This window comes from Prorops nasuta, unplaced genomic scaffold, assembly GCF_024137725.1.
Source record: "Prorops nasuta isolate Cenicafe-Biocafe unplaced genomic scaffold, Cenicafe_Pnas_1.2 PNAS00017, whole genome shotgun sequence".
Lineage (NCBI taxonomy): Eukaryota > Metazoa > Arthropoda > Insecta > Hymenoptera > Bethylidae > Prorops > Prorops nasuta.
In genome coordinates this window covers 4,048,746-4,072,967 of record NW_027116814.1, presented here as the reverse complement: position 1 = coordinate 4,072,967, position 24,222 = coordinate 4,048,746, and the positions used below count along the sequence as shown (strand labels likewise).

The 24,222-nt window shown below is 37.9% G+C and overlaps 1 protein-coding gene across 1 annotated transcript; it reads right to left on the bottom strand.

Annotated features, from left to right (window-relative positions):
- Positions 1–101: 101 nt before the first annotated feature.
- Positions 102–24,175, bottom strand: tweek (transmembrane protein KIAA1109 homolog tweek). Its single transcript, XM_066737318.1, is given in 36 exon segments — positions 102–2,054; positions 2,137–2,339; positions 2,412–2,542; positions 2,879–2,902; positions 3,063–3,272; positions 3,355–3,543; positions 3,620–3,901; positions 3,973–4,199; positions 4,274–4,466; positions 4,542–4,853; positions 4,926–5,255; positions 5,336–6,957; positions 7,045–7,274; positions 7,435–7,643; positions 7,730–7,890; positions 7,978–10,994; positions 11,099–11,128; positions 11,214–11,473; positions 11,660–11,902; positions 12,343–12,478; positions 13,269–13,346; positions 13,522–13,647; positions 13,712–13,873; positions 13,940–14,328; positions 14,391–14,613; positions 14,691–15,637; positions 15,698–15,956; positions 16,028–16,904; positions 16,989–17,315; positions 19,382–19,685; positions 19,751–20,037; positions 20,139–22,435; positions 22,510–22,823; positions 22,886–23,029; positions 23,117–23,439; positions 23,929–24,175. Coding segments are annotated over 35 exon segments (15,216 nt in total). The 5' UTR covers positions 23,370–23,439; positions 23,929–24,175; the 3' UTR covers positions 102–1,834.
- Positions 24,176–24,222: the final 47 nt, after the last annotated feature.

The window sequence follows — 24,222 nt, the reverse complement described above, 5'->3', positions numbered from 1 at the left end:
CAGCTACACGTATAGAAATAATAGGATTTAGATTATAAAGAGTGTAAGCCTATTGTGAATAATTCATAAATATATCTTTAAAGCAATTTATTTGCTTGTGTTTTATATTCATTACAATTATACAAACAATTTAAGATAACAGATGGTAATTTATTTAAAAAACGTAGACTTTTACACAAACAGTATAAGAACCATTGTGTTCTAAGCTGTCCATTAATTTATGATTGATACCTTCACCTACTATCCAATGCATAATTGATGCCAATTTTGTATGAAAACCAAAATTTAGAATTTTTTAAATAATTGCGTGCTTGACCTATAAAATTGTGAATATAAAGTCCTCTGTACAATACAAAATATATAGAATAGAATACTAAGCAAAGGAATATCACTGGTTAAATTCGTAGAAGTAATAATTTTCAACCGATAATATTTTTACGTTTAATATTATGTTCCTTATTTTTCATTGTACGGAATCCTTAATTATTTTCATACATAGTGAATTTTCATACCGTTGTGAACTATTTTATATATGAAAATACTCATTTACTATAGTAAGTGAATTTTATTTATACAGACTGTCACCTATTCCATTTTTCATTATTCTACTTTTTACTTGGAAAGTGTTACAATAGCTTTCATTATTTATACTTGATATGTGTAAATTCTATTTATTCATAAATATATGCTTAAATAGTAAAGGATTAGCTTTAAATAGTTAAGCATATTTTGGAAAGGTGACAACCTGATCTATACAGAACAGATATAATATAAAAGTTCGCTTAACAAAATGCTTTTTATTGGAAAATCAATCCTGAATTAAGTGCATGCTCTCTTTTACAAAATAGGACAACTATGTAGTAACTCTATACAGATTTTGGAAACGTTACTTCCCCCTCCTCTTTCTATTTTACCCCCTTCCTCCCTTCTTTCTATTTCACGTGGTAAGCTCTCCACTTAGACATAATAGAAGCCGTACACCTTTTGAAATAGAACTATATCGCAGACCGTCCTTTTGTTTAACAAAAGTAAGCGTCCCCAGTGTATAAAGATGAAGACCCACAGTATTATCTTACACATTTATCTTTTTTACACATAGAAAAAATTCGTTAATGTATATATTTATAATATCTACATTTGTAATAATAGTAATTTCATTATATCATTCTAAGCTCACAGCACTTAAACAAAGGAATATGGGCGTGAGGAAGTTAATTCGTCAAAGTATAGTTTAGTTGCCTCGTTGGGATTATAAATACTGATAAGTAAATATATTCTTTTAAAACCGCGACAAACAATATACGCATCGATAATCCCTGTATTCTTGAGTAATACATTAAATTACAAAACCAATGTCAAAAATATTCATTAAAATGTACAGAATATACATACACAATATAGTATTATCTAACACAGCACTTAATAAAATAATAATTATATGTCCATTGTCATCCAGAAATTTAATTATCAACAAATTTCCATGTTTTAATGATAATTTTATGATATAATAACTTTCTAATATGAGATCCCTGAAAATACGCACATTTTACAACTTCTGACACGTTCTTGTATCTCTTATGAATCTCTGCTCAAAATACTTACTTCTCATAGTGCCAAGAACAATAACCGTAACAGTCACTGTAGTTTCTTTCATCATCAATTACAATATTAATGTTAATTATGCAACACGACTACCTACGGTATTTCAAATGCACGAAATTGTACAGAAATATATCTCGTTGCTTATTGCAATGCTGTTATGCTTTTACGGATCAATTTTTAGGACCGTTTTTTTATAAGAGTTTTATGAATAACACATAGCATGAATAATCTATTATTTGTCACGCTTGTATTCCTTTTGGTCCTCCTGGGACTCCTCACGAACAGCCAACACCATTCTTAACATAAAAACGGCAAGCAGTTTATCCAAGGGGTCCATAAAACCTCTCTGTATCCACTTTGGTATCGTCGTGCGTGCTTGTGAAAATCCTAATTTCTGAAGTATGTAATCTATTCCATAAGGTTCAATGCTTTTGCCAGCCCACGAAAGTAGCCTTTAAAGAATAATTTAAAATAATCTAATTGATAAGTGGTAACAAAAAATAATTAAGGATCTATACTGATTAGTTAAATTACCTAACTGTTGGCTCTAAGTGCCAAGTTTTGCATCTATAGGATCTCCAGTCTTTGATAAACATCTCAGCTGGATCAAATTGTTTTCGTTTCCTTTCGTCTTCGGTTATTTTTGAAGCTGCAGTACCCAAAGAGCTTATATTTGCACTCTTCCTCTCCTGAGAGTCCGGGCTGTGCGCCCTGGCACTCATATTTTGCATCGCGTGCTAAACAATAATTAAATTCATATCATTTAAAAGTGTTGCACCATAGTATCCCTCACATATAATTTTACTCACCACTCTTTCTTTTTCTTTAACGTACGAAGTGATAAGATCGTGCAAAAAGAAAAATGTTTCTGCATCGACGGTAACAAATATGTGATCTTCAAACTCTGTTATAAAGCTGCATTCCACCAAAGGCTTCTCACCTGTATAATTAATTAATTTTAATTTTAAAAGTACTTTATCTTTCAAGTTATATTAGTTAGCAACTAAGAGCTAAAATATTATTAGTAAAACAATATTATTATATTTAGCAGTCACATGCAATAATGTTTTTTAGTTTTAGCAAGATATTCATAACAATGCACATGTATCTACAATGTAATAAGAATCTAGGGCATGCAAAGGCTGCTTGTATTAACAGGTAATGAATAGTACGTTTCCTCGATACATTTCTTCGATAAACTTGTAGTACGTGTCAAAGTTTGAGGACTGAGATACTAGTATGGGTCAACAAATCACATCTCGTTTGACGTACTTACTATTTAAAATATGTTTAGGTAGGCCTAAAATTTATAAAGAAATAGAACAATTGCGAAAAAATAATTAAAAGAGAATTTGCTGAGATACACATACTCTCATACGTCAATTATTCTTATTGCAATTAAACCAAAAAAAACACCCAAAGTATATTTAAAACAAAAGAAGAGATAAAGGTATACATACCGATTACGTCGGGTGTTCGAGATGTTTGCAGATGCTCCGTTTTTAAATGCAATTGTAAGGAAGGCAGTGCAAATATCACTTCTCTCGTGTGTGAATGTTCTTGTAATTTGCCTGTAGTCGCAGATGTACTTCTACCACGAGTTGTATTGCTGCTACCCTCGGATGTACTGTCGGTTCTTTCTCTTTCAACGCACGGAAAACGGTCTACAGCTATCAGGCACAAATAATAATATAATATTATTAATTGATTTTACACTGGAGTAGGCATGTACGATTTGTAATATTAAAATACCATCAATTTCACTACTTGCGAATGCATAGTGAAACCATTCCTGAAGAGTCTTAAATTGAGGTGGGAATAGTACACTGCGGCTTAGTCTACAAACTGTAGCCATTGAATGATGTCTTGCATGTTGCTCCTGCTGCTGGCCAAGACTAATTGTCAAAGTTTGTACTACATGAACGTCATAAGTACTTGGTGCTGAAACAGAAGAATTTTTCAATTACATAATTCTTGAAATCTTATTTTTTGAATTGTATGATTGTGTGTTGCTTACATTCGACACTTGGTATTTCTTGGGCCTCTGTGGCAAAGCTGATACAGGGTTCCTTTAGGGAGAAAATAGCCCAACTTTTGCTTTTAAAATTAATACCATGAAAGCAAGCTAAACTAATATTTGAACCGTGCAACTCCATTGTGCCTCCAAGCACGGTACCTCTAGTTAGCAAGGAAAATCGTAAGCTTCCCAGTTGAAGTCCTGCTACTTGAGCTAAGACACGTTGCCAGTGCCGATGGTGCCTAGCATCCGATATTGCAGTTTGATTCAAAGACCATGGACCTGCTACATAATTTTTCAAGAAACATTTCATTTCCAATAATGCAAATATAATAATCGGCATAATATCATACCTTCCACGGCAGATCTTTTTTTCTGCTGTTTCTTTTTGAAGCTGTTGCTCATTCTTTGATGTCGTGGCTGTAAAGAGCTAAATACGCGTTTGCTACTTTTAAATTGTTGACTGAAAAATTCATCCAATTTATAGAACATTTTTAATAAATCTGCCGTTGTTGATTTACTAATCATCACTTGCAACTGATCCCAGCCAAGATCACCGTGCATAAAAATAACTGCTGGTCTAAAATTAACACATTTCATTTAAAATGTAGCATTTATTTCAGAATTAATTTATCTAATTTCCAGTATATCAACCTTCTTGTTGGCATAAAAGCATCACCACTAGTGTTTCGACTAATTTTCCATTCATCCCTAAGCGTAACATCCAACGAAGATACACGAGACATTAAAACACTTGTTCCCATATAGTCTAAACGTAGCTCCAAAGCAAAAAGCTTTAGCCCCACTGTATGATCCGGTTCGGTACCTGGCTCTTCTCGTATGTGTACTATAGATAATAATAATTCGTGATTAACGTTCTTCATTGACGATATCGTAAGTTTAATCGTATTACCATACTTACTATACGTATCAATTTTACTCAATTCAATGGTGCCACCCACAATACCACCCTTTGCATCCAAGCTGGAGCCACCCAATCCAACTCCAATATATAAATTTTTATGACCCGTGCTTCCGATGGACAATCTTCCATCCGATCTGAAATCTTTTGTCATCCATGTCACGTTTCCCATAACATTGCCCATATTCATGTGAACGTTTAAGCGAGTAAAATTTACTGCGAACAGCACCAGAGTCTCCCAAGCTGACTCTCTTTTTTTCACCTCCGTGGAAGTTTGTTTATCTGAGCTAAAGCTCCAACCTCTACCTATATCTGAATAAATTAATCTGTTAGTCAAGCTTTAATTAATACTCATTGTTAAGTTTATGTAATTAGTTAAAACACCTTTCAGTCGGGTTTGCCTTGGAGCTTCGCCTTCCAAACTTAATCTTAGCTTATCCCTAGTTAACGTGGGACTTTTTTCCGAGGTGGTCTTAGACATCACATCTGCTCCATGACGGTCATAATGTTTGGATAAAGAGCTCCCCATCACGGCTTCCTCTTGATTCAAATTCAGGCCATCGTCACCTTCGAAATGCGCAGTTCCTGAGCTGAGATCACCGAGAAACAGCCGCCTGACTATGCTGCGCCTGTACCACGCTTTTGGGAATGCGAGAATCTCAGTGAGGCGACGCATATCGTACTTGAAGGAAGCCGAGCCTATGTCAATTATTGCTGTAAGAAAATATAAATGCTATAAAATCGTTCGATACATTAAAATATTCATGTGAAAGAAAAATTAACTGAAATCTTACTGGAGAAACGTATAACAGCCCGACTAGTATCCGACACTTTCTTCATTTGCTCGCTTTGGAAATTCAATTTTCTACTTCTGGATAAATGAAATTTGACGAATTCAACGTTGATACTAAGGGAATCTTTGCGTTCGCTGTCTGATAGAGGAGACCACTGGGCCTCCTTCAGTCCAGTTTTTTTTCCTCCACCATAAGGATGGAATATATATACAGAAAAATCTGCAAGGCACCCAGTGACAGACAAACCACCTATGGCCGAACCAGTTTCCTTTCCAGTACTTTGGACATTGGGTGGTGATTTATATTCTCTAAATTCAGTGAGCTCCTCCTCGGCCCTTTTCGACGAGAAGACCAAATCCAGAGATGGCAGTTGTAGCATGCATTCTACACGAGATATTGGCAAACAAGAGAATCGAAAAGTTGAAGGCTGCATATGAAAGTAGACTATAACGTCGACAGGAAAACTAGCGTAAACGTAATTTCCACTTGCAGCAGTAGCAGCCCAAGACGTGCTTTCAGAGTTCTCGGACGGATAGGCGGAATTTGTTTGTGCTCCGCTCTGGAAGTTGTTCTTGCTCGGTATAGGCTCTAAAGTCTGTTCGAAAAACTCTAGAATGTGAGGACTGATTATTGTTTCTTCCGGTATACTCTGTAAAGTCATCCAAGCGAAAAGGCTGGCTTTCTTGGTGCTGGACTTTTTCACTGTGGTAATACCAGGATTCAGTAAATTACTGTCACCGGACACTCGAGGAGAGACGGATTCTTCCGGCAAGGTCTTTGATTCATAATGCACTTTCACGTCGAGGCCAGGAATATGAAATATCGTCAGGTCTACCAAAGGCGCACTAGAATGCTGGAGATATCTCAACCTTGAAGTACTGGTTGCCGATGATTTTTCTTTACTGCTTAAATGCTTTCTGCTGCTACCAGGACTACCAGGCGTAAATTCAAATGTACCGCCCGAACACGATCTCTCCTTCTTCATTCTGCTCAGTAATTTGATCTCATCTTCCTTGGTAGAGTCTTTGGTGTGCAAGACGCATTTGCCACTATTTATCAAAACTTTCACGTCCAGCTCGAAATCTATATTAGGTTCTTGTGCTTTCTGAGGTGTAATGTAAGGAGACGAGGCTGTAGAGGCTTGTTCCTTAAGTGAATCCAATAGAGGTGCATTTCCCTCTATACTGTCATAGCTCGACGTACAACTAGTTTCTCTATTCTTTTTCCTAAGCTCAACTTGTTCTCCTTCTATTTCAATTGTTTCAGGCCATTCTAGTCCTCCCTCGGGTAAGCTTAGTTCTGATCCAGCGCTTGGTAAAGAGGATTGCCTACACATTGTGTGAGCATCGCTGAAGGTTACCCTTGGACCACCACCAAGTCCCCTCACTCTCAATGAAGCTGAACGACTCGGGCCACTCCTCGGACTGCTCTCATAGCTCGCCGAGTTTGCAGAATTTATATCCAGATTTAGATCTTCAGGACTCTCGAGCTGGTGTTCCGGAGTAGGCGATGGTACTATAAACGATCTCGAACGATAAGCATTTGCTTTGCTACCAAGACCTAATTTACCTTTGATCCCTGACGCTTTCACAGATTGCCTTCTAAGCTTTTGAATCATATCTCTGTAAGATTAATAAATTTATTTGTTTGATACTATTTAATTGATTTACCATGGATAACTAAGATTAAAAAAATTTAAGCAGTAGCACCTTCTAAAATCTTTAAAAACCATTGCTTCCAATTCGTGCAATCGTTTCATCTCTTGCTCGATCGTACCATGTGATGCTCCCAATGATCTCAAGTCATTTATAATCTTTGCTTGTTCGTTCATTTCTTTTTCTATTAACTTCGATCTCTTCTTTGCGTCTAAAGTGGGATCGAAGACAAACGCTGGTAGGCTGTCCGTCCAGTTCTTAGATTTCTTCATTAAAATACTCTCCTATAAAAATATTCGCCTTAGTTATCAAATCTTATCACAAAATAATAAAAGGAGGATCAACGTGTAAAAATAATAATATAAAGCACGCAATGCTGGTTCCTTCTATCGGGCACATTGCTATCGATGAGTAGCGATTACCAAAAGAAACAAGATACCATACTTTTTTCTTAACCTGGCTAGTGTTGTTATCTGGTTGATCGCCATCATCGCTATCGTACTCCGTCGAGGCAAGATTGTCGTCTTCCTCGGATCCTGTTAGCATTGTTAAAGTATGCCCTAGTGCGGATAGCTGCTGGCCTACACTTACATCCAAATGAACGTCGACACCCTCCATTTGCCATTGCACATTCAATATCCATTTAGCATTATCTACGAAGTTTATGTTACAATATAATACTCATAATTGAATAATTTTAAAACTGAATGTTTCTTACAATAGAGACGTAAGATCTTACCAGATTTGTCCGGCTTTTGCGCAATTGTTCTACTACATACTTCATAAGTTCCTTCGGACACTACGCAAAGATTCATGATACTACTATCAGTCATGTCTGGTTTCCAGTCATCCAGAGAGGTCTCAAAATCCTCGGCAAATCGGAGACAAAGTCCAGCGAACCTAGAAGATTGCGAAAGGTTTGTTAAAAAGGTTCAACGCTATTCTAAAAAATTTATTAATACATGCAGTGAGAACTTTGATCTGTACCTTCCTTTACTAACTAAGCTGCCACTACTACATGCAGATATACTTGTATTTTCTAAAGTGATCACCACAGCCCCGTGCGATTCTCCATCGTAAAGCCCTCTATTGATCCTCCAGTTGTTCGATGGCAACGGATTCAACGGTAAGCATATTCCCATATCGTCCACGGTTAGTTGTAAAAATAAAGTGCCCAAGTGTGGCGAACTTAGCTGACTGGTCAATTGGCCGAATGGAACTTTCTCTAAAACTTGCTGAGTCGCAGTAAGTACCTCTTTGTTTAAATTAGCTCGTTTCTCATTCCAGTATTCATAGGCATTTTTGTAATTTAGCCAAACTAGAATAGCTTTATCTACAGCCATAGGTTGAATGTATATCAACGGCCGTTTCAGTGTTATCAGTACTACCTCCTTATCCCCTCCTTTTACCATCTCTTCCTGGAAGGCATTTCTTAATCCCACTCTTGTATTAAAGAAGGCAAATTGCTGAAATTCTGGTTCGGCTTCCTCGAACAAAATGTTTTTCAATAACTGACCAAGGCTAAGATTTATGTCGACCTGAGCCTTTCCAAAAAGTTTCATGTACGGATTTGGCTGCGCTGCTCCTGAGACATTTTGAACACGATTGGACAATTGAAATTCTACCGCACCGGTCTCCAAACGAACAGCTGAATTCGTAGGCGTGGTAGCCGTCAATTGTATTCTTTTTATTCGGATTACCAAAGAGAAAAGAATTCGTTTCAGATTCGAGCTGGACTCCTCGTCCTCCAACCATAAAGGTACAGGTTTCTCTCCACCATAAACTTTTTGCACAACCTCGTTCACTTCTTTCATAAATACTTTCTGCACAAATACCAAATGATTCAGGAGATCAGTAGTCAAGGAATGTTCAAAAACGCCAATATCAGCTGTAGCGCTAAGATAGCTGCCCTGCCTCAGCACAACTCCATCCGCCAGTTTGTCATTCAAATTGCTGCTACCGTCTTGTACGTATTCGGCAGAAACGTGGACTTTTGGTAGTTCAATACTAGCTTCCGATGGCAAATTTGCCTCGGTCACCTGAAGCTTCGTTGTAAAGCTCAGACTGTGATGAGGTAGATCAATGGTGAATTTTGCTTTGCTACCTGTTACACCACTACTATTCACTTGATCCATTTTGTATTGAGCCTGTAAAGAAGGTAAGAGAGCAGCAGTTATGCTCAGACTTTGCAGAATTATATGAAATTGCATGACAATTGGATCTAGCAATCCTGAAACCGTTCGAGATTTTTCCACGTCTATTTCAGGAGCAGCAGGAGCATAAACATGAGGACTACCACGAACACCCTCTACATCATCTGGCTGCTGACCACGTGACATCCTTGACGATGTTCTACTGACTCTCAGTTCCTGTAAAGTCGAGGACAACTGTTTGCTACCTCTGGTCATCATTCCATGCAAGGCTACAGGATGTTGAGGAATGTCAATGTTCACAGCTCCAATGGTTAGCAAACCGCTGTTCTTATCCTTCTGCCTTCTGGATATACTGGAGTACAAAGCTTGGGACTTGCCAACAGTAACTTTAACTACAGTTTGTTGATTGGGGGCAACCCCTTCTAATAAGACTATCATTGTTCGGCCAATCTGTCCGGTCAAACTACATTCCAAACTGGCAGGGCGAGATTTTTTACGACACGTGAAGCTCGCGTGTAAACTAGTTATCTCTGCCTCCAATTTCAATCCACTCAAAGTGGCCAGTAATCTCGTTCTGTGTATACGAGCAACTCCAAAAATAATCAGTCTCGTTCTTTCTCCTGTCACTATGTTCAGCTCCTTTGGTGGTGGTGGTACCGGTGTTGAACTATTTTCTACATTTATTCCTTTCTCTAAGTCCGTGTCCTTCGTTTCATTTAATGGTTCATATTTCCTGTTACCAGCCTTGTAGTGTTCAGCAGCATCCGCAGGTATGGAGAAACGGTGTGTGATCGTTTTGGTCTCTGGTCGAGTAGCGTACAGATCCAGAAGGTAGTATATCGTTTTCCAACACCTGGGGGTGAGATTAGCGTTATCTTTGCATTTCTCTGACGAGGAAAGTACACTGAATTTATCTAGACCGGAGCCACTGGGACTAGCACCGAAATTTGGTGTTATCACGCCTTCGCTAAGGTTTATGTAGCCTTTCACGCTTTTTCCTGTACTGCGTAATTTTTGTGCGAAGCTCTGTGGCCTTGATTTGAAACCAGTTCCTGGCAAAGTAGTGACTTTTTGTCGTTCATGGTCAAAGCCGCTGCGAAGCAGAGGTGCCTCGGTCCTTTTGCTGACAACGTGATGCTCCGTAACCTGCAAATCTGAGGACGAGCCATCCTTCGTCACTGGTTCAGCAACTATCAAACCAGCATTTATCTTAATCTCTGGCTGCTGCTCCTTCAGCTCCATTTGTGTCTCTTTTACATTCTGATACATGTTGCTAATCTGATGTAGCAATCTTAACAGAGGCATATTAACTTGCTGGCTGATGTAGCGAATGTTCAAGCTAAAATTAACAATCGTACTTGTGTGTTTCTTCAATTGTCCCCTTGATATGTAGAGTACATTTTGCTTTTGTATCATATCGTCCACAGTCATGTCAGCCATCTTCTTCACATCTATATCTATACCAATTTTCTCACACAAAAACGCAGGTGTTTCTGGTGGTATATCCAAATAAAATTTCGATCCCTTTTTTGCCTGGAGCTTGCTGCTTTTCTTCTTGTCGGGTGGTTTTCCAAATTCGCTGACGACAATGTCAATGCGCATGGTCTCCATATTTCCTACAAGAGAAACATTGGATCCTAATGAATCCAGCGAAGAAACGTTATTCACATTTCCTGAGCCAATAGCCGATAGCATCTGTTGAGGCATGACCGACAGCGAAGTCAATAATGGCTCGAATATCAAATGAGCATCCAGCAATCTGAGAGAATCCTTCATTGGATAAAGGAAAGCTCCACTTTGTACATCAGACTCTTCGGTATCTTCGGTTGTCAATGTATTAATCTTTGAATCCTAGAAGAAAACGAGTTCTTAAATGCGTGAAATGAACAGGTAAATGAGCAACATTAAACACAGTGGATAATCAAGATCAGCCAGAGACGACTATATAAGAATACCTTTAAAGACTTTTGTTCAGCACGAAAGACCTAAGAAAGCATCACATTACTAATCTTCCAAAAGGGGGTTAACAAATTTTTGCAGAATAAGGAGAAGAAAGAATAAAAGATTTACCCAGTTCCCTTTCAAGTGGCTTTTTTCATTATCCTTGATGAATTCCTGTTGCTTGGCCATCCAGCTATAGAGATCCTCCCCAGTATTAATAGATTTACTCGCATGATGACTGGTTGGTGAAGTTATCTGATCTAAACTGCCTATGCTATGTTGGCTGCCATGTCCAATACCTCCAGAATAAATACTGGGATTAGAGCCAAGCTGATGAGAGTGTGAAATGTGAATTTGTGGTGTCTTCTCTTCTCGCAGAGTGCCATAGCCTGATGTGAAAACAATTATCATTTTAAATGAACCATTGATTGCAATAAGCAGTAGTACTATATCATTAAAGCAGTGTTATAGCAACCCTGTAAAGCTTTACATTAATAATAAACATGCTAGAACAAATATTATGAAAAGCTTCGACTACTAGGCAGATAAGCTGAGAAATCCTTTCTCACACTTACTAATGTTAATTGGTTCCCTTGTTTGACTGAACAGACCACCACTGGCAAGCAATGGAAAGACAATACTTGCTCGTGTACTAACAGGCACTTGCGTGGGTTGCAATAATTTCCCTTTCTTGGTTATAACTACTGGCGGTGAGGGAGATGTTAGTGAATCCGGACCTGGACCTGGCGTTGGTAAGGGAGTTGTGTCTCTTCCACGGGGGGAACTCACAGGTACCATCAAACCATCAGCACACATACCTGGTTAGTCCACAATAGGCCAGGTTTAACAGAGGTAGCACAACAGTTTAAGACATATGTAATGATTGAGTAGATATATGACTATACTAAAAAGCGGTTAAGCATAATTGTTAATAAATACAGACTACAACCCCTAGGTACACATTACTGTTAATAACAGCATGGTTTTAATAAATAATAAACATATATTGCATAACATTGAAGCGTGAGAGGGAGACTGGTCTATAAAGCAAAATATGTGATCCGAATGACAAATTGTGTAGCTTGTAAAAACTCAAGTGTAGGTAGATTATCTTGTTGCATTGTTAACTTATTCAATTTAAATCTAGGTAGGTCACATATAATACTCTTTTTGAAGGATGTGTAAAAAATAAAATCAACTCGTGAAGGTCAGTGGAAAACTGTTATGATAATTTATGTTAAGGCTATAGTAGTAGTACCTGAAGCTTTATCTTGCCCACTCTTGATGTGAACGTGCTTGTGCATGTGGTCCGAGTGGATTAGCATAGCGCATTCATCTGTCACTTCCTGATCATCAACATCTCCTGCACTACCCTCACCGTCCGTCAGCAAATTCTCCTGTGCATCAGGAAAACAAAACCGATTGTTTTCTTTTTATCTTTGTAACGCAATAACATCCTTAATTCAATTATAATGATTAATTATTTTCTCTCTGTTACAGGTATCCTCGTGTTAATTTTTCTTGAGATCTTCATTCACCAGTTACAATTAGAGCTTAACATAAAACTATATTCAGTCAGGAAAATGTAGTGTTTTACTATTGAATGGGAAGCTGCTAAAACGGTTTGAAACGTCAATAATTACGATCAATCAAACACGTGGGGGAGGATTTTATGATATCAAAGATTGATACTTGAGCTTTGTGAATCGAAAGAAATTGCAATTAAGCGTTAACGTCTCTGCGACAGCAATTGAGAGATGAATAGCGCTAGGAGTTAAGCAGATGCCATAAAGGTTATTTTTCATTAATATTTCTCCAGTAATTATTAATAAATGCAATGCACAAATAAATAATTAGTTCACAAGTGATTAGTACTTTCAGTAAAAGTTCTATTTTCGACATTTGTTTATGTAGTGAATTCAAGAAGTTGTACGAGGTGAGACACAGAAGGAACAGCAATTTTGAACATTTCTTTAAGCTTAAAAAGCGCGGGTACACGGGGCGTGAAATACACGTGCGGCGCTGTGTCTACTCCACAGTTACATACGTCTGACATGTATTTCACGTGCCGTATCCAGCACCTTTAGACTAGATATAGGATACGTGTAGTGTAATTAGGTAAGAAATCTTTTGTTGAGAAATGAAATTGTGCTTTAAAGCCCGCTCGTGATGATTTAACGTAGCCTTCTGAATTAAAACATTTTACAGAGGACTCTTACTCCTTTTTATTTCATGATCCTCCAGCTCGTCATTGCTTAAACGCTGAAAGAAGAATTGCCCACGGAATTAAGTATCCTGGGATTTAATGAAACAATGTTCTACGCTTTTGACGATAAGATCTTCTTCCATGACAGCTTAGTGTGAAATCTCACTTATTCACAGGTCTATTATAATATAAATGAATTAAAGAAACATGAAATTATAAAAATATTCTTACCTCGTCAGGATCAGAAACGGCGAACGTAACGTTCAATGGTTTTACGTATTTCGTCTTATAATTATGCTCTAATAGCAATGGCGTATATAAAACATTTTTCCATTGTCGACTTAATACGATGACACCCTATTTGAAGTTTTATATGATTAAAGTTTAATTGAATTGAATCCGAGTTTACAGAAATATTTACCTGTCGAAGTGTAGATAACAACGGTAAATCAGCTTCTTTAAGATTAGCTTCGATATTCGATAAATCGCTTAGTAAAATATAATTTTGTAGTATGGTACATAATTGACAAGATGGATCCTCCTGTAGTGTTTTAGCCAATGGTGTTAACCTTCCGTACCGACTCTGTTATAAATAATCAACTGTTTGTACGATTGATCTCGAAAATAAGAAATTAATGGAAATAATTACTTTAATTGGCATGTGAATCCCTTGAACGTCTAACGCTTCGGCCATTAACGAGGCAACTATGGCGGTAGATCTTCTATACATGGTTCTAAACATATGAACGACTCGCATTGCAAATTTATTGCTCGGATTCATCCAGGCATTTATGGCTGGCGAAGCTGTACTCAACAGATTCCAGTCCAGCCTCGTGTAGTCGATTTTCCTGGTTATCGGAGTACGTGGAGGAGCTGCGAAATTAAACCATACCGTTTTCAGCTCTATTATGCACGAGACAGTGTTTCCATTTGCGACTCTCGATACCAAACTAGTGCAAGTTGCACTGTTATTAATTTGAGTGGCAGTGGGTGCTCCTGAAGAGCCTGTTTCTTGCTCAGCGGTACTCGAAGGTGCGGCTAAAAATTAAATTCTATCAGTTACTGGAAAATTCTTGCGTAGCTTGCAAATAGTCACTTACCAGTTGTACTCTCTAGCTCATCCTGACTCTTAATACTGTCTGTATAAAGCGCATCACTTTCCACTTTTTTCTCATCATGACCATTATCGCCTTTCTCAAACTGTGACCTTTTCACAACCCTCACTTTTATCCCCTCAAAGCCGCACTCGAACATTATGAACCCTAATCTATCCTCTCCACTCCCCATCGTGAATTCCTCGGTTGCTTGGGGTGGTCCGGTCTGCTTCTGTAAAAGATTTAAAATTTTAATTACACAATTTTTTAACAGAAAGTATTATTAAAGAAGAAAGAAACACGTACTGTTTGCCTATCTTTATCATCATTTAAATTATGCAAATAGTAATCTACACATTTTAAAGGCGAGGTCATTCGTGTACATGTAAAGAGCACCCTTGAATAATGAGCCGGTATAGCAGTGATCACTGCATCTTTTAATATTGAAGATTCGTTTCTCAATCTTCTAAGCTGCGTGTGCGTCTTACCAACATTTAACGTAACTATAATTTCTTCTTGTTGCTTTTCAGAGGTCTCTATGTACACTGGCTCTCCTCCTCCTACATCAGTCACCACAGCAGCTGTTTGATTCCCAGGCAAAAAGGCTTTACTAATTTTATTTACTTTCTTCTGATTTGGTAACACAGCTGGCTTATGAAAAGTCTGAACTATCTCCCTAGCTGTTTTCCCAAAATAAAATCTGGCAGTAACGTCGTCAAAACAAATTGCAAATAAAGAAACACAGGTTAAGTCTCTAATATTTTCCAGTGCCGAAAAAGATATTATTTCTTCAACAACCGATGCCTGTAGCAAAGTGATATTCATCTTTGGTAGAACAATGCTACCCTGTACTTGAGTAGTGATACTCTCTTCGTATATATTGGTTTGCAGTGCTATTTTACTATTACACTCCTCATTGTTACCGGCTTTAACATTTCTCTCCGCTGTAGATCGCTTTGAACTTGTTTGCACTTGGCTCCAATAAGACAAGCTTTGGTCTTGTTTAAGAATATTAGCATCTTCCACTTTGCCGATACATTCATTGTGGAGATGATTTAATACCGTCAAAGGATGTAAGCTTGCCAAAGTTGGAATGATAGCGTCTATAAATCGTTGAAGAGACTCCAGCATCATTGGACTTATCATTATATCAACGTCTCCCTTAAATTTAACAATCACCGTTGTGCGCGATCCACTTTCATGCTGAAGCGCCAGTAGCTCTTCCTCCTCACGGGCAGTGGTATTTTCATCACCTGCCATCAGATTCCACATGAAAAAATTACTGAAATAAAGGAATACTATTCATCATATACCTTCAGATTGATTTAAAGCAGCGTTATCCCATAGATAAGGATGTGTCGGAGTTTTATTGGATGAACACGCAGCTGGTGAACCATCGGAACGCGTTATCATCTTCAGGGAGGTAAAACCTTCGGTCACAGTATCAAACTTTGGTACATATTTCGTTCCAACGTAGACCAATCTACCGTCATCCGTACGTTGAAACAGAGGAGTGGTAAAGGCTTCACCTCCGGATAGCAGAGAAGACTGTCCCCAATTTGAGCACCGTACCTAAAATCATTCAGTTATAAAAATTTTCTCTTTACACTTGCGTCCTTTCACTATTTTTTCTTTCTCTTTACCTGGGTCAAATGACTAACATAACTCGACATTAAAAGAGGCGAATCTACGATTGGCTTGTTTACTTGCATGTGTAAATTCACCAACGTTACATCTTCCTGCGAGGATACAGCTGAAATAAAACTAGTAGAAGATACAGAATGACTGTCGGAAGAATCCTGCAATCCATTCCCATTCGAGTCTCCTTCATTATTCAAACTGATATTTCTTTGGTATCTGGGACTACGTTTTGAGTTCAAAGTTTGAGTCTTGGCTCTTTCCAAGGTATGAGCTTTTTCTCCCACGGTGAGATTGACGTAAGCAGAACTTTCTACTATGGACAAATCGGATGAGAATTTTTTCTTCATGCTATCATTGCGACTGAGAACCGAACCAGATCCAACAATGGACTGGCGTAAACTGGATGCCTGACTATTACCCAATCCATGACTGTTGTCTTCGTCTGCCGAATAAAATGCCTCCGAATGGTTCTCAGACGACATCGAGATGGTTCTCTGAACAGCCTGCTTCAGTCTTTCCTCAGAATCCGATTTGATACTCAAGGAATGATGGGAGTCGGATACATTGACGCAGTCGGTGGCGCTTTTTGTCGTTCGACTATCAGGAGGAGTCACCTCGCAAGGTACAATTGGCAAAGACTGCGGACTGCCACTTACATTATCTTGTAATTCGTTATCTAATTGATTGAAGTAGTCCACTGCTAGTTTGGAATCAGACACGCTACTCTTTGGAGCAGTTTCGATCTGGGGAACATCCAGAATCGATTTACTTCGTTCCGTATTTAATTTCGAGTCGGAATCTAGTTTCTGAGGTAATTGGGCTGTGGCAGGACTAGCGTCGACTAAGCGCGAGTAGGGTACATCCTTGGCTGTCGAACCACTGAAAAGTAGTATTATTATTAACATTATTATACAATTGAGAATATCAACACGTATTTAAATTCACCAAAAAATTTGGGATTACCGCATGAATGTATAAGAAAATCTTCTATCTAGAGACTTCCTATCATCGTTGTAGGAATGTGGACTAGCAGATGCATGAATTAATTTTGCGCTTGCAGAATCTCCAGAAGAATACTCCTTGCAGTGATCTGTAACAGATCTTGGTCGTTCTGCGCCTCTTTTCGAAGTTTGTGCAGTCTCAGCCAATCCTACTTTCAGGCCTGTCATGGCAGGACATATATCCTGTAGTGTTACATCTTGCAAACTATAAGGTGGTGTGTGAAACACTAATTGCCCATCGTGAAGTATAGACTGTCCAAATCCCTTTTCTTTTCCAGGCTCGTAAATTCTGCAAGAATAAAATGCAATTTTTATTCTCAAGATTAGTCTTTTGTTTCTTTCTTTCTCAGACTCTTATGAGCTTTATGTGTCAAAATCATTTTTATTTGGCTCTGTTTGAAAATCATAATATTTATATTATAGCTACTATTGATAATTATGGCTGAACATAAATCACTTGAAGCTGTTCTGGATGAGCATTTCTTTTCTTTTTTATCTTTGACAAAGAGTTATTATAACCAAATTGTTGAAGAACGTGACAGAAAATTATGTTTGCAATGGCTCTCAAAATTAATAAGAGAAAAGGTGCAAAATGTGTCAGAAAAAAGGAGCAGAAACATTTTCTTTTCACATTTACTTATGAATATGCAGGAAGGTAAAATAACAGGACCGTTTCTAGAGCTTCCTCTCGATCAACCATTACCTCCAGCTTCAGAAGTATTTGGACCACAACTGCACGATGATACTCCTACATCTGACTTACCAATGAATTTTAATAACGAGATGTAATTGTTTTGCCTTGAGCCTTCTTGATTTGTATTGCAATGATAATAACTGATGATTTTAACTATTTTAGGCAAATGCCTGAGGATTTTGAAGAAAGATCTGCCGATGGTCGTACTTACGTTGCAATAAGAAACTTGCCTAATGATAGGGGAACCTATGCATTCGTCGCTTTAAATATTGATAAAGATGAGGCAGATGAAGCTGATATCAAAGTGGCTCCCTGTTCCATAAAAAAATCCAAATTACGTCACTTAAAAGCTTTACATAAGCTTTCCAGCTCTGCTATTTCAACTGGTGATAATTCTGAGGCTCAAATGGAAGAATTTTATATTAGAAATATCGAGGCAAAAGTATCAGGTAAAACAATCAAACTAGCACTTTAGTCAGAGAATAATAAAAGAGATTTATATTGCCCATTTAACACAGGAGATATTTCTCAATTGTATAAATCAATTGATGATCCCATCGACAAACCATGTGGCAGGAATGAGAATGAAGTGGAGTGTTATAACATATTACTGAAGCAAATTGATGAAGAAATAACAGGATTGACGTCTGGTGACAACGATTTGGTCAAATTTCTAGTACGACGACTGGCACAGGATTTGAAAAAGGTTCCAGACATGAAAAGTATATTTAGTCTGAATCCAGCACAGCAGAACTTAAAGCTCTTGGAGATTTTAAGAGAAAAGCTAATCGTTCGGTAAGCATAGTTTATTGTTCATACTGATTGACCCCGATAATAATATTTTTTTTATTATAGACAGCAAGAAGAGAAACGTATAATCTTAATGGCAGAGATGGAAGAAACAATGCTTGCATCAATGAATCGTGATACTTGTATGGGTGTTGATGATGCTCCTACAGAAGCAATGTGGAAATTGGCTGTTACCAAACCATTGCAAGAACGTGACATTAATTCACTGTATCAAGCATATCCAGAGGAAATAATACGCGTATTTTTGGACTTGTTATCCGAAGATAGACAATTAATACTTGATCAAGGAAGAAAAAGACAGGAGACTGCAATAGAGAGCATGAGATCCGAAGTGTACAAAGAGATTCAAAGTGGAAAAGCAAAATATAACGAAGTCCGAGCCGCATACAGGTAGACCGATAACTCGTGTATTCTAATTTTTAGCATCATGTTGAAATTGCTTTTTCTCTTTAGAGAGTGGAACGAAATTCTCTCTATGGTAGAAGAACTAATGTATAAATCAGGAAATACAATGGCCGTGGAAGGTGATCCAAAGAAAGAACTAGTACTAGCCAATATGTTAGCAAATATTAAAGAGACAGAGAGTTTGGTATTGGAGGAAGCACGGATAGGAGAAATGCTTACTGAGAAAGTAGCTAGTGCTAATACTTGGACGTACTCGTCTCATGATGGCAGAAAAACAGATACATCTTGGGAATTGAAGTCAGCCACGGACAATATTAGAAGAGAAATTGATAGATACAAGCAGCTAATCGAGAGACAAGAGCACAGAATCCTAGAATTGCGCAGTGGCCTCGATTATGTTTGATAAAACACAATTATTCCAATTTTTAATAAATAGACTTTCGCACCTATAAGCAGCAATGTTAATGCCATCTTGCAGGTCATGGTAGCTAGGTTTAAAAAATTTGTGGCCATTCCTGTTGTTGCCAAAAAATGAGCATCCTCCTATACAGCCACATCTCGTTGGCTTAACACCACTCTCCTGAGGCCATAGGAACCATAATCGTTTTGTTGATTCGTCATGGGTTTTTAGATACTTATTCTGTATTATATGTAGATTATGTTCTGGGGTGGGAAGTGAAATAGCTGCTTCCAATATCACAGGTCCCAATGATATAGATCCAACTTCCAGCCAAATATCAGATCCATCGCCTAGAAACGTGATTGCATCATTTATGAATTATTCTTCACAAGGAGTATTCTCATGCATCATTTACCTGACATTCGACTGCTGGCATTATTGTGAGACCTGCCACTGCCCGTTGTGTTTGTATTACTAGTATTTGCAAAGTGCCCAGACGCAGATACAAATTGACGAATCAGTATCGTTGGCAGTACCGCGGAAATACCGGATTTCACTTGCTGACCGTGAAGATTGCAAGTGGAAACTCGTATCGGCGAGATCCACAAATGTGTCGTGGTTCCTGCTTCTTGAAAATACAGATCAAGAGCATCTATCGCAATCCTTGTCATTCTGTATTTAATATCTTCAGAACTAGGACACCTAAGACAGAGAACAATTAGTAATTCGTCAACAGACAAAAAATATTAGACTTTAGGCTCTGTTATTTAGACACTGTAATAGCAAATCATTCACGATACTACCTGTAATGTTTGTCAGGATCGCTATCTGGACATTGCAAAGGAGGTAGACTATGGTGACAATAATAGGGTAAATCCGGGGGACGCAGACTATTCTCGGTATTCTTTGCCATCAAGAGAAAAGTTTCCAATGACGTTACCAAATGATGCAATTGAGGTGCCGTGATCTTTCCACTCAATTTCCCTAATTGCACCTCTATTAGCCACGCATATTCCAAGGTTTCCTGGTCCAGGCTCCTGCCCTCGTTACTAAACATCGCATGTCCTCTGACTTGAAGAGCACTCAGCATCAGGTGACCCTGCTTCAGGTGTTTTTCTTTACTAGAACGAGTCACATTGTCAGTGAGTAAAGCTATGGCCGGGGATAATAAAATTTGAAGCTCTGTTTCCTTGTATCCTTTTCTCATCTCAAAGCCAAAACGTTCGAGCAGAATCACGGGGCAAGGTGGATCGTCCTCGCCACAGTTCTTCACGAGGTGGGCTTGAATGTCATGAATCGTGATGCCAACCGTGACTTCCAGGGCTCTGTATTCTCTCGAGTCGAACGGTTTCGAGCGGTTAGTCTCATCGTCATCGAGGGAAGCTTCGACGCTCCCGCTGTTTTTATCGTCCTTATCCTTAATGTCCTTAATTACTGATGACGTAGTCGTTGTCGCTGTCGTGGTCCTACTTTGCTGCATATCTGTAAAGCTCTGATAATCACCGAATAAATTCTCTTTTAAGTGTATGAAGCTCTTCAACAACGATCCATATAAAATTAATATCGATGGACCTATTTCCAGGTCCAGGCTGACTTTGTCTGGTGGTATAGACTGTGGATCGAACTTCTGACTACCGTTTCTGGTCCACTGAAGTCCAGGAGATTTTCTACATCTTGGTATTCTCATAGGGGAAAGCAGAATTTCTTCCTTTTCAGGAGTAGTGATGTTGGCTTGAGGAGTTGGTCCCAACGGAGGACACGGGTGGTAAATATAATTGATACTTAAAGCTACAATTGGAACGGACCAACAATCCACCCAACCCAATCCTTTCTGACACACGTTTCTCCATTTCTTTGAGTTGTTCAGCTCGTGCATGTGTTTGCACGATCCATCCCTCGTCATGATCTTCGCATTTTTATCCAAAGCTAATAGGATGGAGCGATTTGTGCTGACTTCCGGTAGATAAAATGAAAGATCCACGCTTTCTCCTTGTATCCAAAAGCGCAGTGGTATCGTTACAGGTAAAAATTCCGTGAATGGAAGATCAAACGACAAATCAAAGATTTCTCCGCTAAATGCGATGTGCGCGTTTTCCTGATTCTGAGAAGAGCAATCTATCCAATTGTATTCGTTGCACAAAGTGATCAACTCAAATTCCTTCAGGAGTAGGCTAAATTTCCACGTATAAGGTACGAAGTGTAAAATGTCGGGTCTCGCTTTGCTGGCCCAGTCGTTTATCATGTCTTGAAAAAAATCTTTGTGCGAATACACCAAATTAGCAGTGGCCTTGCAACCGGTCAGATTCAACGTCCATTCCTGGTAATCGTTCCATCTTATGGGATAATGGCACTTTACCCCAAATTCCAGCGTCTCACTCTCGACCAAACTTCGATACTGCAGACTAGTGGTAGCCTCTAAATGAAGTAATTGGCCAGTTATCTTGGTCGTATAACCATCTTGCAGGACTATCCATGGCATTGTGATTTCTAAGTAAGATCCAGGCCCCACGTTAACATGAACAGCATTTGTTTCCCTATTTTTACTAAAAAGTATATCTATCGTTGCTTCGTTTAATGTTGATAATCTAATGTCAAATGATTGAACCAGTCGTTTATCCCCAGGTACAGGAGACTTTGTGATCTTTAATGGCTGATAGTCGTTCGGGAAAAAGAATTTGAATAGGTGCTCTCTCTGTCTGTCGGCCCAGGGACCGTAACTAAAATCTGTACCTTTGCCACATTTTATATCTATACCCCATATCGGTGGCATCGCTTCAACCATATCGCCGTTCGCAAGCTGTATCATTTCCGGGTGCTCTGCTACAAATCCTGGCTCATCCATGTAATAATAAACTTCCATATTATTCGAGCTCAGCACTACAAAGCCTTCACCCATGTACCTTGGTGGATCATCTACCATTCCTGTATATTTTGGACTAGGAGCTAAGATCACTTTAAAATTTTCTGCTTTACATTTGGTAATATGCATGAAATGATCGTAGCGAGATGCTGCTGGCTTTGTAGAATATACGAAATGTGCTTCTTCCACGGTAATCGATAAAGTTGTTGGTACCAAACGATTTCCAAATACCAATCTTCCCTAAAAATTATTATTTTTAAATGAAAACATTTCCTCTTGACAGCCTTACCAATAACGAAATGATAGATACTAACTGTGCAAACGTCAAATTTAATAACGGGAATTAAATCTCTCCACGTCCGTGCAATAACATGCGCTTCTTTCTTTCTAATATTGTCTACGTGTCTTGAAACATCCATTGCATTTATTTGTTGTCGCAGTTCATTGGCAGCATTGCTCACAGATTCTGCATCATGATCGTCATTTATATTACGATTTTCTTGGGGGAACATCTGTGGTGTTAAACCAAAGAGCTTCTCCAGTTGTGCATAGAGATGACAGCGATTGTATAGATGTAGCTCAAAACCATTTAACATGACAGAAAGTCTCGTGTCAGAATGAGAAAGATCTGTAAACATAATAGAATATAATTACATGCTCTTGAAATATTTATATTCTAGGAACACCTGCCTTCTGAAACATCTTTTGGAACATAGCTCCTCCACCATCTAAAAATCAACCATCCATCCTGTATTCTTAAACTATAATCTGTTGTAATATAAACTATGTCTCTAAACATTATTTTCCCACTCAATGCACTTAATGTAAATGATCCTAAGACAAACAAAATTATAATCTTAACATTAATTTCAATAGAATGAATGACAACTCTCTTTATTAGTGACAATAGAGTGATCTTACCAACTTTAACATGTCCGTCTCTTACAACAAAACGATTTAACAATTTTGTTAAAATATACCCAATTACTCTACTATTATAATAAGCTATGTAAACAATCCAGCAGATTGCAGAGACTAATGAACAAAGCAACCATATAAAGTTGCTGTCCATTTTGAGATCATCAAGGATAACATGTTCGCTGTAATTCCAATAAGCCTGCTTTATTTCAGATAAGGCTGGAGCCGTTACATTATCCACTTTAGTGCCCTCCATGATGATAGTATTTTACTTTAACAACTAAATAATAAATCTTTTCCCTTCTCCATACATTTTGTTCTATAAACTGAAATAGAAGGGAGATGATATCAACCTTGGAAGAAATTTAATTAGATAAAAAGAAAGACTTTGCAGTTCGTAAACATAACCTTTATTATGCATAACTAATAAAAAGAACTGTTATTTATTATAAACTCTAATAGCCACATATATTTCCATTAATCTCAATCTAATCTAATGGCGTTATGTTTTGATATTGTGACCAAGAATTTAATATTGCCGCGGTAATTACGAAAAAGCAAACAATTACTACTTTAATCTTTAATCAATGCTGTAAAGAAGCGATTTTTTATTAATATACATGAGAAATGGATAAAAGAGATTTTTTAGCAATCGATTTAACACGTAAGATGGATTGTCAAATCAAATAAGTAATTCAAATATTATAAATAAAATGTACACATGAATCTATAATAATGTGTGTACTGACTGATTAGTGACGATCTGCTATAGGCTAGAATATCCTGCATTATTATAGATTAAATGAGCATCATACCTAGGTTAACGTTATTAATAATATTTTTTTCTATATGAATGTGTGGATATATGATTCCCATAATCTCTTTCTGTTTATTATATAGCACTTTCGAATTCCCTTCCCGATAGATGTCAGAGAACTGTCAGCGATGACACATAAATGGGGAGTAAGAGTAAAGTGTAAAAAGAGGAAGAGTAGTACAGAGAAAAGGCGGGCATGCGCGAAATTCATTTAAATCTCAATTGCCATCATATAGAAGAATCTTCTTTGCCCGACGTCTGGTCAATCGTTTTATTTAGTGTTATTTTTCTT